General features: G+C 41.8%; 1 protein-coding gene across 7 annotated transcripts in view; it reads right to left on the bottom strand.

The window, feature by feature from the left end:
* Positions 1-13,587, bottom strand: part of LOC133607880 (actin filament-associated protein 1-like 1) — a 77,751-nt gene that overhangs the window by 50,153 nt on the left and 14,011 nt on the right. For 2 of the 7 annotated variants that reach the window (XM_061962922.2, XM_061962926.2), the window contains exons 2-9: positions 9,892-10,014; positions 8,027-8,107; positions 7,870-7,958; positions 7,691-7,808; positions 5,370-5,462; positions 5,092-5,303; positions 4,771-4,950; positions 3,478-3,570 (exon numbers count right to left, since the gene is read on the bottom strand). In XM_061962922.2, the coding sequence (XP_061818906.1) occupies positions 3,478-3,570; positions 4,771-4,950; positions 5,092-5,303; positions 5,370-5,462; positions 7,691-7,808; positions 7,870-7,958; positions 8,027-8,107; positions 9,892-10,014 (989 nt within the window). The remainder of the gene's footprint in view (positions 1-3,477; positions 3,571-4,770; positions 4,951-5,091; positions 5,304-5,369; positions 5,463-7,690; positions 7,809-7,869; positions 7,959-8,026; positions 8,108-9,891; positions 10,015-13,587) is intronic. The other 5 variants (XM_061962924.2, XM_061962930.2, XM_061962927.2 and 2 more) reach the window with 3 other exon arrangements.

The following is a 13,587-nucleotide window of genomic DNA, read 5'->3' as shown; positions in this document are numbered from 1 at the left end:
ATTTTGAAAGCGCATGCGCGATGGAGCGGCACTTACGGTTGAAATGTAAAAAAAAGGGTCTTTTTTCCTTCACATTTTTGATTGATTGATTGGAACTTTTATTAGTAGGTTGCACAGTGAAGTACATATTCCGTACAATTGACCACTAAATGGTAAGACCCGAATACGTTTTTCAACTTGTTTAAGTCAGGTCATGTGACCGCCTGGCTCTGTTTGATTGGTCCAACGTCACCAGTGACTGCATCTGATTGGTGGAACGGAGTGAACGTCACCAGTGACTGTATTTGTTGAAACGCAGGCACTATGAAGGTCTGTCTGACAAACCAAAACAAACAAAGCGTGCATTAACAGATCGATAAAAATTAGTAGCGAGTAGCGAGCTGAATGTAGATAAAAGTAGCGGAGTAAAAGTAGCGGAGTAAAAGTAGCGTTTCTTCTCTATAAATATACTCAAGTAAAAGTAAAAGTATGTTGCATTAAAACTACTCTTAGAAGTACAATTTATCCCAAAAGTTACTCAAGTAGATGTAACGGAGTAAATGTAGCGCGTTACTACCCACCTCTGTTCATAACAGATGTCCTGATTGGTCACAAGGAACATATCGACCAATCAACTACGGCGTAATATAAACTACGTCTCGAATCTTGATTTAGGGTCGAAAAAAAAAAGAGGAAAAACGGGAGATTTTTTTTTTTTTCCCCCGAGATTAAAAAAGACGGAATTCCGACTTTAGACGGAAAAATCACATGCCTGGTATAAGATTTCATGGGATTTAGCGATTAGGAGTGACAGATTGTTTGGTAAATGTATAGCACGTCTATTCTTGGTGTTGGCTTTTATCAAATAAATGTCCCCAAAAAATGCGACTTATACTCCAGTGCGACTTATATATGTTTTTTTCCTTCTTTATTATGCATTTTCGGCCGTTGCGACTTATACTCCGGAGCTGTCATGTCTGTGTAATCATGTTTTTGTTTTAAGTCATGTTTTTGTTTAGTTATAGGAATCTTTGGTTTCTGGCTTTTCACTCCCTTGTCTTGTTTGCATGATTACCCATTAGTTTCACCTGTTCCACGTTTGGACTCATTGTGCACTCTTGATTGTCACCATAGCAACCCATTAGTTTTCACCTGTCACGTCATGCACCTGTTTCACGTCTTGAGTCACGCACCTGTTTTTGTTAATCATGTCTGTAGTATTTAAGTTCAGTGTTTTTCAGTTTGTCTTTCTGACGACCTCACACCCCATATATGCTTCTGCACACCCTTATGATCCTTGCTGCTCTTTTTTCATGCCGGTTCCATGCCAAGTAAGTTTTTGTTTATCAAGCCACAGTTAATGTTTTTGTTTAATTGTTCATAGTTTATTCTCCGCCACTGTGCGCGCTTTTTGTTTGATCCTTTTTTTGTATTTATAGTTAGTTCTAGTGTTTCAATAAAAAAATTTACCTTAATTCCCGTCTCGCCCGTGCCAACTTTCCGTTGCATCCCGGAAAAGCAAACTCTCGGGACCAAGCACTGACAGGAGCGACTTATGAAAAATACAGTACTTTAGGTCAAACCATAAAAATTGTGTAAACGTATCAATAAGTGCTACGAGTGCATTATGCTTGTGTGAGGTCCTTTTTGGAAGCCTTTATTTTGTTAGCGCAGTTAGACTGGATGTGGCGCACCGCGCTATTATTGTGAAGGGTGGGTAAGTGAGTTGTTGTTCTGGTTTATTCCGACCAATAAATATAAAGTTCAAGTTAAAGTACCAATGATTGTCACACACACACACACTAGGTGTGGCAAAATTATTCTCTGCATTTGACCCATCACCCTTGATCACCCCCTGGGAGGTGAGGGGAGCAGTGAGCAGCAGCGGTGGCCGCGCCCGGGTATAATTTTTGGTGATTTAACCCCCAATTCCAAGCCTTGAGGCTGAGTGCCAAGCAGTGAGGTAATGGGTCCCCGTTTTATAGTCTTAAATGTGTATCGAATATTTTCTCGAACACATTTTATATTGATATCGACTATGTTTCTATGGCGATGTATATTGATATCCTATTGTTGGCCCAGCACTACTTGTGTGTGTGTATGGATAGTTCCTGCTAGCTTTAGGGTCGTAGTTTAGTCGCTATTTCAAGTGGCTGTCTGGACATTGTATAGTTCAGGGCGGCCGGCGTTTAAGTGTGTCTGGGGTTAATGAACGCTACGAGACTCATTAGTTCCCCAAATAAATGTTCTTTCTGCTCACAATGACAGCATTCCACTCACATTTATGTCAATTTCCTTTATAATCTTTTTCATTTATTAGCGGATTCCGTTTTATTGGCCAATTTTGTGACTCTGTCCGCGGTTACGTGAACATCACATGCCTTACTTCCTCTATTGAGTTCAGTTATTATTGATGAGGCCTTTTCGATAATTATATTTTCAGAATGTCTTCTTTTGAGCGATATTTCCCGCATCTACTTTGTTTAAGCAATCAAGAATATTTCAGTTGTTTTTATCCTTTTTTGTGGGGACATTGTTGATTGTCATGTCATGTTCGGATGTACATTGTTTTTGCTCCACAGTCTTTGCTGTCGTCCAGCATTCTGTTTTTGTTTACTTTGTAGCCAGTTCAGTTTTAGTTTTGTTCTGCACAGCCTTCCCTAAGCTTCAATGCCTTTTCTTAGGAGCACTCACCTTTTGTTTATTTTTGGTTTAAACATTAGACACCTTTTTTACCTGCACGCTGCCTCCCGCTGTTTCCGACATCTCCAAAGCAATTAGCTACCGGCTGCCACCTACTGATATGGAAGAGTATTACACGGTTACTCTGCCGAGCTCTAGACAGCACCGACACTCAACAACAACAACACATCATTTGCAGACTATAATTACTGGTTTGCAAAAAATATTTTTAACCCAAATAGGTGAAATTAGATACCTTATTTTTGGCCGGGCTCCAGTACGACTTATATATGTTTTTTTCCTTTTTTTATTATGCATTTTCGGCAGGTGTGACTTATACTCCGGTGCGACTTATACTCCGAAAAATGCGGTAATCTCACGACACCTCCGCTCCGGACAGGCTAACCTCCTCCAACCTCCGAGGACAAAGCTACAAACAATGGGAGACCGGGCTTTCTGCTCCGCCGCTCCCAGTCTGTGGAACGCTCTCCCTGACCCCCTGAGGGCACCGCAGACTGTGGATGCATTTAAAAAAAGGCTTAAAAGGCCTTCTTTTAAAAAAAAAGCCTTTTTTTTTAGATATATGCATACTAGTTATAGCTATTTGGCTGTTCTAGTTTTTATTTTTATTTATTTCTTTATTATCTTTTTATTTTAATTTTTTAATACACTGTAGCACTTTGAGATTGTTTACTCAATATAAAGAGCTTTTTACAAATAAAATCTATTATTATTATTATTATTATTATCTCACGGCACACCGGTGTGCCGCGCGCGGCACAGTGGTTGAAAAACACTGCCCTAGTGTGTAGGCACCTTGTCCAGCTCCACCTTCCTGTGGACTACGGGAGAGATGGATCCGCTCAGGCCGTCCATGTTGCCACAATGGCTGCCGACGTCTTGCACGACCTGCACACGCAAACAACAACAACAACAACAGATGACAACAACATCCAGTCGTCCAAACACACACACTAGAGATGCGCGGTTTGCAGGCACAACCGCGGAGTCCGCGGATTATCCGCGGATCGGGCGGATGAAATTTAAAAAAATTAGATTTTATCCGCGGGTCGGGTCGGGCGGTTGAAAAAAAAAAAAAAAAAGATTTTAAATAGATTCAGGCGGGTGGCAGTTAAACCAATTCGAAAATATATATACATAGTTAAATGTTGTTACCCACATACGAAAAACGAGCAGGCACCTGCTGCATATGCCACAACAGAAGAAAAAAAAAAAAAAGAGATGGACACTTTTACGGAGCGGAGAAGGGACGCCTCGCCGGGGTCCGGGACCGAGGCCCCTTCCCCCGAGAGGGCCCCACCGGGAGCCGTAGCTGAGGCGATCCGCGAGAAGGGCCCGACGCACGTCCAGGGTCACCACCGCGCCCACCGCACTGACACCCCGCCTCGTCCGCCTTCGCCGCGGCCGGCGTCACGCGCAGCAGGTAAGCAGCTTACCTGCCCGCCACCCCCGTGGCCGGGGGCTCGTAACAGGGGTCACTCCGCGCGCTCCGCCCGTGCAGCTTACCTGCCCGCCACCCCTGTTGCCGGGGGCGCGTAACAGGGGTCACTCCGCGCGCAGTGCGCTCACGAAAGGGGTGGGGCTCACCCTGGTTGATATAGACAGCAGGACGGTGGCCATGGAAGTTGGAACCCGCTAAGGAGTGTGTAACAACCCACCTGCCGAATCAACTAGCCCTGAAAATGGATGGCGCTGGAGCGTCGGGCCCATACCCGGCCGTCGCCGGCAGCGAGACGCGCTTGGAGGTGCGCTCAGCGCGGCTCCCATATGATTGCGCACTGGTGTGCGTCTGGGTCGTGACAGCGTGGCACGCGAATGTCTGTGCTGCATTGGATCAGTCTCCTTTCTTTAACAGGCAAAAGCTTTATAACCTCACTAATGCCTTGCATCGTCTATATTAGATATATAACAACGGGCGGGTGCGGGCGGGTGCGGTTCTGATCAAATGTTAGATCGGGTGGATGGCGGATGGTTGACGACTTTCTGATGCGGTTGCAGATGAAATAATTGCCTATCTGCGCATCTCTAACACACACACACACACACACACACACACACACACACACACACACACACACACAGACATACTTTGAGCCATCTCTGGGCTTGTTCCTTGCTCTGCACAGCCAGAACCAGAACCTCTCCGCCCGGCAGAGAGAAGCGCAGCTCGTGTCTCTTCTTGCGACCCTCCTTGTAGACGTAAATGACGTTGCACAGGTTGAGAGGGAGCTCTGTGTGGGGGGTGCTCTCCTTGATGCTTTTGTAGCACTACACACACAGACACACACACACACACACACACACACACACACACACACACACACACACACACACACACACACACACACACACACACAGAGTCAAGCCAGGACAACAAGTCATTGTATGGCCAGGAATGGGGTCTCTCACCTGCAGTTTGCTGTCTCGGACCACCACCAGCTGTTTGGACCACTGGCCGAAGCGCTTCTTCCGCATCAGGAAAGCGCAAATCCTGCAGTCCTGGACGGGGCCTTCCGGACTCCCGTCCGCGGCCCATCTCTGAGGAGGACCCTGTCCTTTGGCCTCCTCTTCCTCCTCCTCGTACGACTCGTAGGAGCTGCTCAGAGCGTCGGAGTCGTTATCTGTGCACAGGAAGAACACAAGTCAGTCTTCCCGGAAGGCGTCGGGGGGATTGTGGGCGGACTGACAGGAGTTTTTGGGAGGCCCGTTGATCCTGGTGGTGGGGTAGTTGTTGTCTGCATCTTCATAGTAGGCGTCTTCCTCGGAGTTCCTGGAAGCTGCTGGAGAAAAAGACAATGCAGACAATTTTACATTACACTGTGACTTAGGCTTGTACGCTATACCGGTACTAATACAGTACCGCGGTACTAATTAATTAAAAACAATACTATACTGACTTTGAAAAACGTACAGAGCCGAGGCGCATGTTGTTGAGTGTGCCAAAACGCGCACACAGAGCAGAGAGCGCATACAAGCAGAAACAGTGTAGAGAGGAAGAATGCATACCTGCCAACTTTTGAAATCAGAAAAACCTAGTAGCCAGGGTCCAAGGGCCGCAGGCCCCGGTAGGTCCAGGACAAAGTCCTGGTGGAGGGTTCAGGGCTTCGCCCCCCGACGCAAAATGATTATTAGCATTCAGACAGGTTAAAATGTTGCTAAAACCATCACTTTTCTATCAGTCACAGTGACTTTTCAAAACAAAAATATTACAGCAAAAATCATATGGGTTGATTGACATGTTTATTCTGTAAGCTAACTTCAATAGTTTGAAATTATTTTGACAGATAATGCCAGTTATCCTGTCAACCTTTCACAAGACTTCAATTTGTTAATTGAAAGTATAAACAGTATAAACACTTTTTACAGTAAACAAATGGTAAAACAGTACTAAACAATTCCATTAAAACAAAAATTGGTGTCATTATTAACTTTCTGTCCAAGCTTGTATAATCTACTGCCTTGTTCAATTGTAAAAAATATTCTGTGCCTAAAATTCACATTTCTATCACAATTATCATACTGTAAACATGGTAAGCTAACTTCATTAAAATTAATAGTCCTGTCAATAGCATGGAATTACAATTCAAATGTAGTTTTTTTGTAAGCCTTTCAAAAGAATTCAAAATATGAAAAATTCATGAAAATTAATTTAAGCCATCAGACACTTGAAAAGTGGCACATCACATCTCTAATGTAATCATTTGAACTTTTCAACAGAAATAGCACTGCAAAAATATTAAGGACATACTTCTGTATTTTGGTAGTTATGCTGTCAACATTTAACAAGATTTCTTCAACTTGGACTTGAAAGCATAAATAGTATAAACACTTTTAACAGTACTAAACAATTCCAATAGATAACATTGGTGTCATTACCTTTTTGTGGCTAAAATCCAAATGTATTCTATCAGATTGATCATACTGCAAAAATGATATGGTAACTTTATGATAAGTTTACTTGAAGTGGCATAAAACACTGAAAGTGATTGTTCCTATAACCCCTTTGTTTCAAATGTTTGTTCCACTTGTGGCAGTCGGGCACCAGCATACCGTCTTTGACAACTTGAAGTGGCATAAAACACTGAAAGTGATTGTTTCTATAACCCCTTTGTTTTAAATGTTTTATGCCACTTCAAGTTGTCAAAGACGTGCTGTGAAATACAGCCGACAGGATTGCGCACCAAACACGAAGCAAGGCCAAAGCGCATGCCTGGTGCAGGAGAACAAAGGACTTCTTTCATTTAAGGTTTGTGATAAACCATCAAACTCATTCGTTAAAAGGACTCTATAGTAATATAAAGTGAGTTTTTCTGGACATTATCATGCAAGAAAAGTTTATTTTTGGGACCGCGATCACCGCGTAATGATTTTTAAAGGTTGCATTACAAACATTTAACTGTCCCATGAGATCAGCCAGTGCGATTGGAAGTCCATGCTCAATTATAGCCTCCGTAAATAAAACTTCGGCATTTATCACATCCAAAGAATCTGTTTGGGCGACGAAAAATGTTGAAAGTTTTCCACTTGTATCGCTAGCAACGGCATTAGACTTGTGTTTTTTTGTCCCAACGTGGTCTTTTACATCGCTAATTCCTCCGTGTCTGATCGAAAAATCTTGTCTGCACAAGGTGCAATTTGCGTAGTTTTCACCCTTTTTTTTTTTAAATTAATGAAAAACCGTATTTTTTATCACTGCAACCGTAACCCGGAATAGGTTGATGAAAACCGTACTAATTACGGGAAAACCGGAGTAGTTGGCAGGTATGAGAATGGCAAAAAAAAAACCCGGCAATTCTACTGGTTAATAAAAAGTGTGCGAGAAGCGCAATATGAAGGTATTTGGGCTTCAAAACGGTCAATAAAAGGTGACGTGTTAACCGGGGAAGTGCCGGCTTGAAAACAGGCCTCGCCAAAGGTGGCGATGAGTATTACCACCTTTGCTTCAAACTAAGGTAAACATTTAAATAACAAGCAGTCAGGTGTGTGTGTGTGTGTTAGGGGAACCCACGGTCCATGTTGGTGGTGAAGTATTGGGGGGCGGAGCCCGAGTGAAGAGGAACCGCCTCCTCGTAGTAGTCCTCAGGGAGGGGCGTGGCAGGCAGTGGCGGGGGCGTGTCAGTGGGCATCTGAGGACACGACATGAAGGTGTGAGCGCACGCCTGACAAACGAAGAAGTGTGACACTTACCGATTTGTTAGGGGGCGTCTCCTCCTCTTCCTCGGTGGGCTCTCTCTGCTGGACAGGGGAGGTGCTGAGCGCCTGCAGATCACAGTCTGCTGGGACAACAAACATGTCGTCGTCAGGACCTTTCGCGGACCTCGGGGCGGACACTGTATGGACTCACCAAAGTGGTCGAACAGAGACTCGACGAAGCTGGTGCCGTTGCCATAGAGACAGCTGTTCATGTAGACATCGGATCCGCTGACTGTGGAGGGGGAGGAGACCATGAAGCACACGTGAGCTTCAGTGATGGGCGAGCTATGTATATATATATATATATATATATATATATATATATATATATATATATATATATATATATATATATATATATATATATATATATATATATATATACACATGCATATACATATAAATATATACATATAAATATATATATATATATATATATATATACGTGCATATACATATACATGTAGATATATATACACATATACATACGTATATACATACACACAATTTAAACATATAAGCTACACGGCAAAAGTAGCTTACTACATCAAATATATATATATATATATATATATATATATATATACATATATATACATGCATATACTTATACATGTAAATATATATACACATATACATACGTATATACATACACACAATTTAAACATATATATATATACAAATATAGATACATATATATATACATATACAGTATATATACATACATATATATACACATACATACATGTATATACATATTTAGATACATATATACACATACATATACTGTATATACTGTATATATATATATACACACATATATATGTACATATATAGATCTACATATATATACATATACATATACACATTATATATATACGTTAGGTCAGGAAAAAACAGAGGCTACTTCATCCCTACAAGCCTGTTTCGCAGGTTTCCCTGCTCTTTTAAAATCCCCTGAAGAGCAGGGAAATAGCCTCTGTGTGGCTGTTTCATCCCAAAAAGAAGGGGTTTTAAAATCCCCTGAAGGGCAGGGAAACCTGCGAAACAGGCTTGTAGGGATGAAATAGCTTGTGTTTTTTCCTGACCTAGCGTATATTCTGCTCTACCCCGGTATTGAGCTCTGTATAACAGATAAACCACAGAAACCTTGACTATACACATTATTATATGATATGTGTGTGTGTGTGTATATATATATATATATATATATATATATATATATATATATATATATACATATATATATATATATATATATATATATATATATATTTACAAATATATATATATATACATATTTTTTATTATATATATATATATATATATATATATATAAATATATATATATATATACACAAACATACATATATATAAACATACACATATATATGCATATTTATACATATACATATATGTATGTATATATTTATTTTAATTTGCCTTTTCTTTGGCCCACCCCTTTAATGTTATTCACTTTCTCTGCCTCCAGTAAAATAAAAAAACAGCATCTATCTATATCTTGACCGAAAACAAACAAACAATGACTTGTGTGTTGTTTGGGAACAGTAGGTAATGGTTATGTTCAGTAAAACTTGTCACAAACTCAACTCACTTTAATATGTGTTCCTAAAATTTGTGTCGGACGTCTTAGATGAAGAGAGCAGTTATGATTTTGGTATAGACAACTAAAAACTAAGGTTTTGGGCGTTGTTTTCTCTAAACACATACATATGTCTAAATATGGCCAAGGACACGCATTATTGTGGGTTTCCTGCACGTCGTCTTCATCACTAAAGGAAAATGTAATCTGCGAGAGAGAATCCCTCTGACATTCTCAAGTATCTTTCTTTTTTTATGAGTCGTCAGCTTGATGCGTCCCTCTGTCTCGGACTCCCTCGTCGTCATGTGACATGAGTGCGCATCTGTTATGTCTTTGCTCCCTGGTTTTGATGACCCGTCCCTGGTGAGCGTCTACTTCCTATATCAGAACCTGTAGGAAATGATTCAACTGACCCGACAGCGCGTCCAGGATGTTGCGTACGGACGCCATCTTGTCTGCGGTGGCGGGGCTGACGCTCTCATGATCCAACATCTTCAGCAGAGCACCGAGCTCGTTGACCAGACGCTCCACCACGTCTGCAGGACAACAAAGTGTCAGCGCTTTGAATAACATTCTGTGAGAAATAGACTTCAAACAAAAAATCAATACTAGGACACACACTACACTGCAAAAAGTCAGTGTTCAAAAACAAGAAAAAAAATTACAAAAATTAGGGGTATTTTATTTGAAATAAGCAAAATTATCTGCCAATAGAACAAGAAAATTTGGCTTGTCAAGACTTTCCAAAACAAGTAAAATTAGCTAACCTCAATGAACCCAAAAATAGCTTAAAATAAGTATATTCTCACTAATAACAAGTGCACTTTTCTTGGTAGAAAAAATTTTGCTCAATATGTTGAAAGATATTCTTAAATGAAGTAAATGCTAGTGCCATTATCTTGATATAATGATATGTGCTCGGTAGAGATGCGCGGATAGGCAATTATTTCATCCGCAACCGCATCAGAAAGTCGTCAACCATCTGCAATCCACCCGATCTAACATTTGATCAGAACCGCATCCGCCCGCCATCCGCCCGCACCCGCCCGTTGTTATATATCTAATATAGACGATGCAAGGCATTAGTGAGGTTATAAAGCTTTTGCCTGTTAAAGAAAGGAGACTGATCCAATGCAGCACAGACATTCGCGTGCCACGCTGTCACGACCCAGACGCACACCAGTGCGCAATCATATGGGAGCCGCGCTGAGCGCACCTCCAAGCGCGTCTCGCTGCCGGCGACGGCCAGGTATATGGGCCCGACGCTCCAGCGCCATCCATTTTCAGGGCTAGTTGATTCGGCAGGTGGGTTGTTACACACTCCTTAGCGGGTTCCGACTTCCATGGCCGCCGTCCTAGCTGCTGTCTATATCAACCAGGGTGAGCCCCACCCCTTTCGTGAGCGCACTGTGCGCGGAGTGACCCCTGTTACGCGCCCCCGGCAACAAGGGTGGCGGGCAGGTAAGCTGCGCGGGCGGAGCGCGCGGAGTGACCCCTGTTACGAGCCCCCGGGGGTGGCGGGCAGGTAAGCTGCTTACCTGCTGCGCGTGATGCCGGCCGCGGCGAAGGCGGACGAGGCGGGGTGTCGGTGCGGTGGGCGCGGTGGTGACCCTGGACGTGCGTCGGGCCCTTCTCACGGATCGCCTCAGCTACGGCTCCCGGTGGGGCCCTCTCGGGGGAAGGGGCCTCGGTCCCGGACCCCGGCGAGGCGTCGGGGGCCTTCTCCGCTCCGTAAAAGTGTCCATCTCTTTTTTTTTTTTCCTTCTGTTGTGGCATATGCAGCAGGTGCCTGCTCGTTTTTCGTATGTGGGTAACAACATTTAACTATGTATATATATTTCTGAATTGGTTTAACTGCCACCCGCCTGAATCTATTTAAAATCTAATTTTTTTTTATTTCAACCGCCAGACCCGACCCGACCCGACCCGACCCGACCCGCGGATAAAATCTAATTTTTTTAAATTTTATCTGCCCGATCCGCGGATAATCCGCGGACTCCGCGGTTTTGCCCGCAAACCGCGCATCTCTAGTGCTCGGCATTACATTTCTTGAAACCAGCAAACTTATACTAAAAACTTTTTTTTTTTTCTTAATGGAAAGGCAACAAGGCAACCACTTGTTACTCTCGGGGTCTCCTAGCCCAGGGGTCTGCAACCTGCGGCTCCAGAGCCACATGCGGCTCTTTAGTGCCGCCCTAGTGGCTCCCTGGAACTTTTTCAAAAATGTATGAAAAAAGAAAAAGATGGGGGTAGGGGGGAGATATATTTTTGTTTTAATAGGGTTTCTATAAGAGGACAACATGACACAAACCTCCCTAATTGTTACAAATCCCATTGTTTTTAGTAAACATGCTTCTCTGATGAGAGTATTTGGCGAGCGCCGTTTTGTCTAATACTAATTGTGGTGATCCTTGAACTCACCGTAGTTGGTTTACATGTATAACTTTCTTCAACGATGCCAGAGAAAGACGTGTTTTATGCCACCCATTCTTTGTCTCATTTTGTCCACCAAATGTTTTATGCTGTGCGTGAATGCACAAAGGTGAACTTCGTTGATGTTATTGACTTGCGTGGAGCGCTTATCAAGCATATTTGGTCGTGACTGCGAGCTAATCGATGCTAACATGCTATTTAGGCTAGCTTTATGTACGTATTGCATCATTATGCCTCACTTGTAAGTATATTTGAGCTCATTTAATTCCCTATGTCCTCTGTGTATGCACTTTATATCTACATTTCTCATGACACAGTATCTGTATGTAATATTGGCTGCATTTCTGATAGTTGTTTGTGTGCCATGTTGTTCCAGACCACAGCAAACGTAACTCAGCTTGCATAGATTGTTATAAATCCATTAGAAGAAGACAGCCCGCCATTTCCTTTAACTTGGACACACACATCTATACCTTTGGCCATTCTGAGCCAGTCATTTCCAGGAATTATCTCTCCTAAGAAGCCTGCATTTGATTAATGTTTTCCGATGTCAAAATTCCTGTCAGCAAAGATTTGTGTCAGCCTCCGACACATAGTCATTTTGATAGTAGGCTAATTTAGCTAATATAGACACTTACATCATGTGTTGCCTTCATTATATCACTTATAAAAGGCTTTTTGTTTTTTGCGGCTCCAGACAGATTTTTTTTTTGTATTATTGGTCCAATGTGGCTCTTTCAACGTTTTGGGTTGCCGACCCCTGTCCTAGCCGCTCGGGCAAATCATATGGTCTAAAAATGCATTTTTCCATGGATAACATGACATCATCGCGCCAAGTACGTGCTCTTTCAGTCAATTAGTGCGCATATATACAGCCCGGCCCCCGGCCAACATTTTTTTAATTGTAATTTTTAAGAATTTATCTGAATGTGCATGAACTATTTCTGTTCAAAATTGTTAGAAATGTTAAATGTTTAAATATTAACTGTCAGTTTACTGTACTGTGCCAAGTGTACTACTTTATGATTGCGTATTTTCTATTGTTTCATTGAAAATAAAACAGTAAAGTCCATTTGGCCGTCATCCGTTTTAATTATGAGACACAATTGTGTCAAAGTCATGACTTTTTTTTTTTTTCATGCTTGAAATAATAAATTATTACTTTAAAAAAGTAGTTTTATACTTGTGAGTGTTGATGACACAGCTTTGCAACAGTTGATATTCTAGTTTCAAGCATGTTTTACTTAATATACGTAAGTCATAACATCTCAGCAACAAGCTGTAATATCTTACTGTGATAATTTAGGAGCAAAACACTTAAAACAAGTAAAACATTCTAACATAAAATCTGCTAAGTGAGAAGAATGATCTTATCAGACAGAAAATAAGCAAATATCACACTTATTTGAGATATTTAATCTTACTTAGATTTCAGTTTTTGCAATGCACACAAGTTATGTAGCCTGGGCAGTGCTTCCCATAGAACTGCAATCTATCAGTGGCTGTGGGTTGCAGGTGGGGGGATATATCATCATAATGTAATTTGCATAATTATCCATGACGCATGTGCATGTAATTTTTATGGACACTGTGGTAAACAAAGGTGAGCAAACATCCTGAAAAGCATTACATAATTTATTTTAGTAATTGAGAAATCTATCGATTAGTTTGTTCAA

Source organism: Nerophis lumbriciformis, linkage group LG09, assembly GCF_033978685.3.
Source record: "Nerophis lumbriciformis linkage group LG09, RoL_Nlum_v2.1, whole genome shotgun sequence".
In the NCBI taxonomy this organism is placed as follows: Eukaryota; Metazoa; Chordata; class Actinopteri; order Syngnathiformes; family Syngnathidae; genus Nerophis; species Nerophis lumbriciformis.
This window is presented reverse-complemented; position numbering and strand designations above follow the sequence as displayed.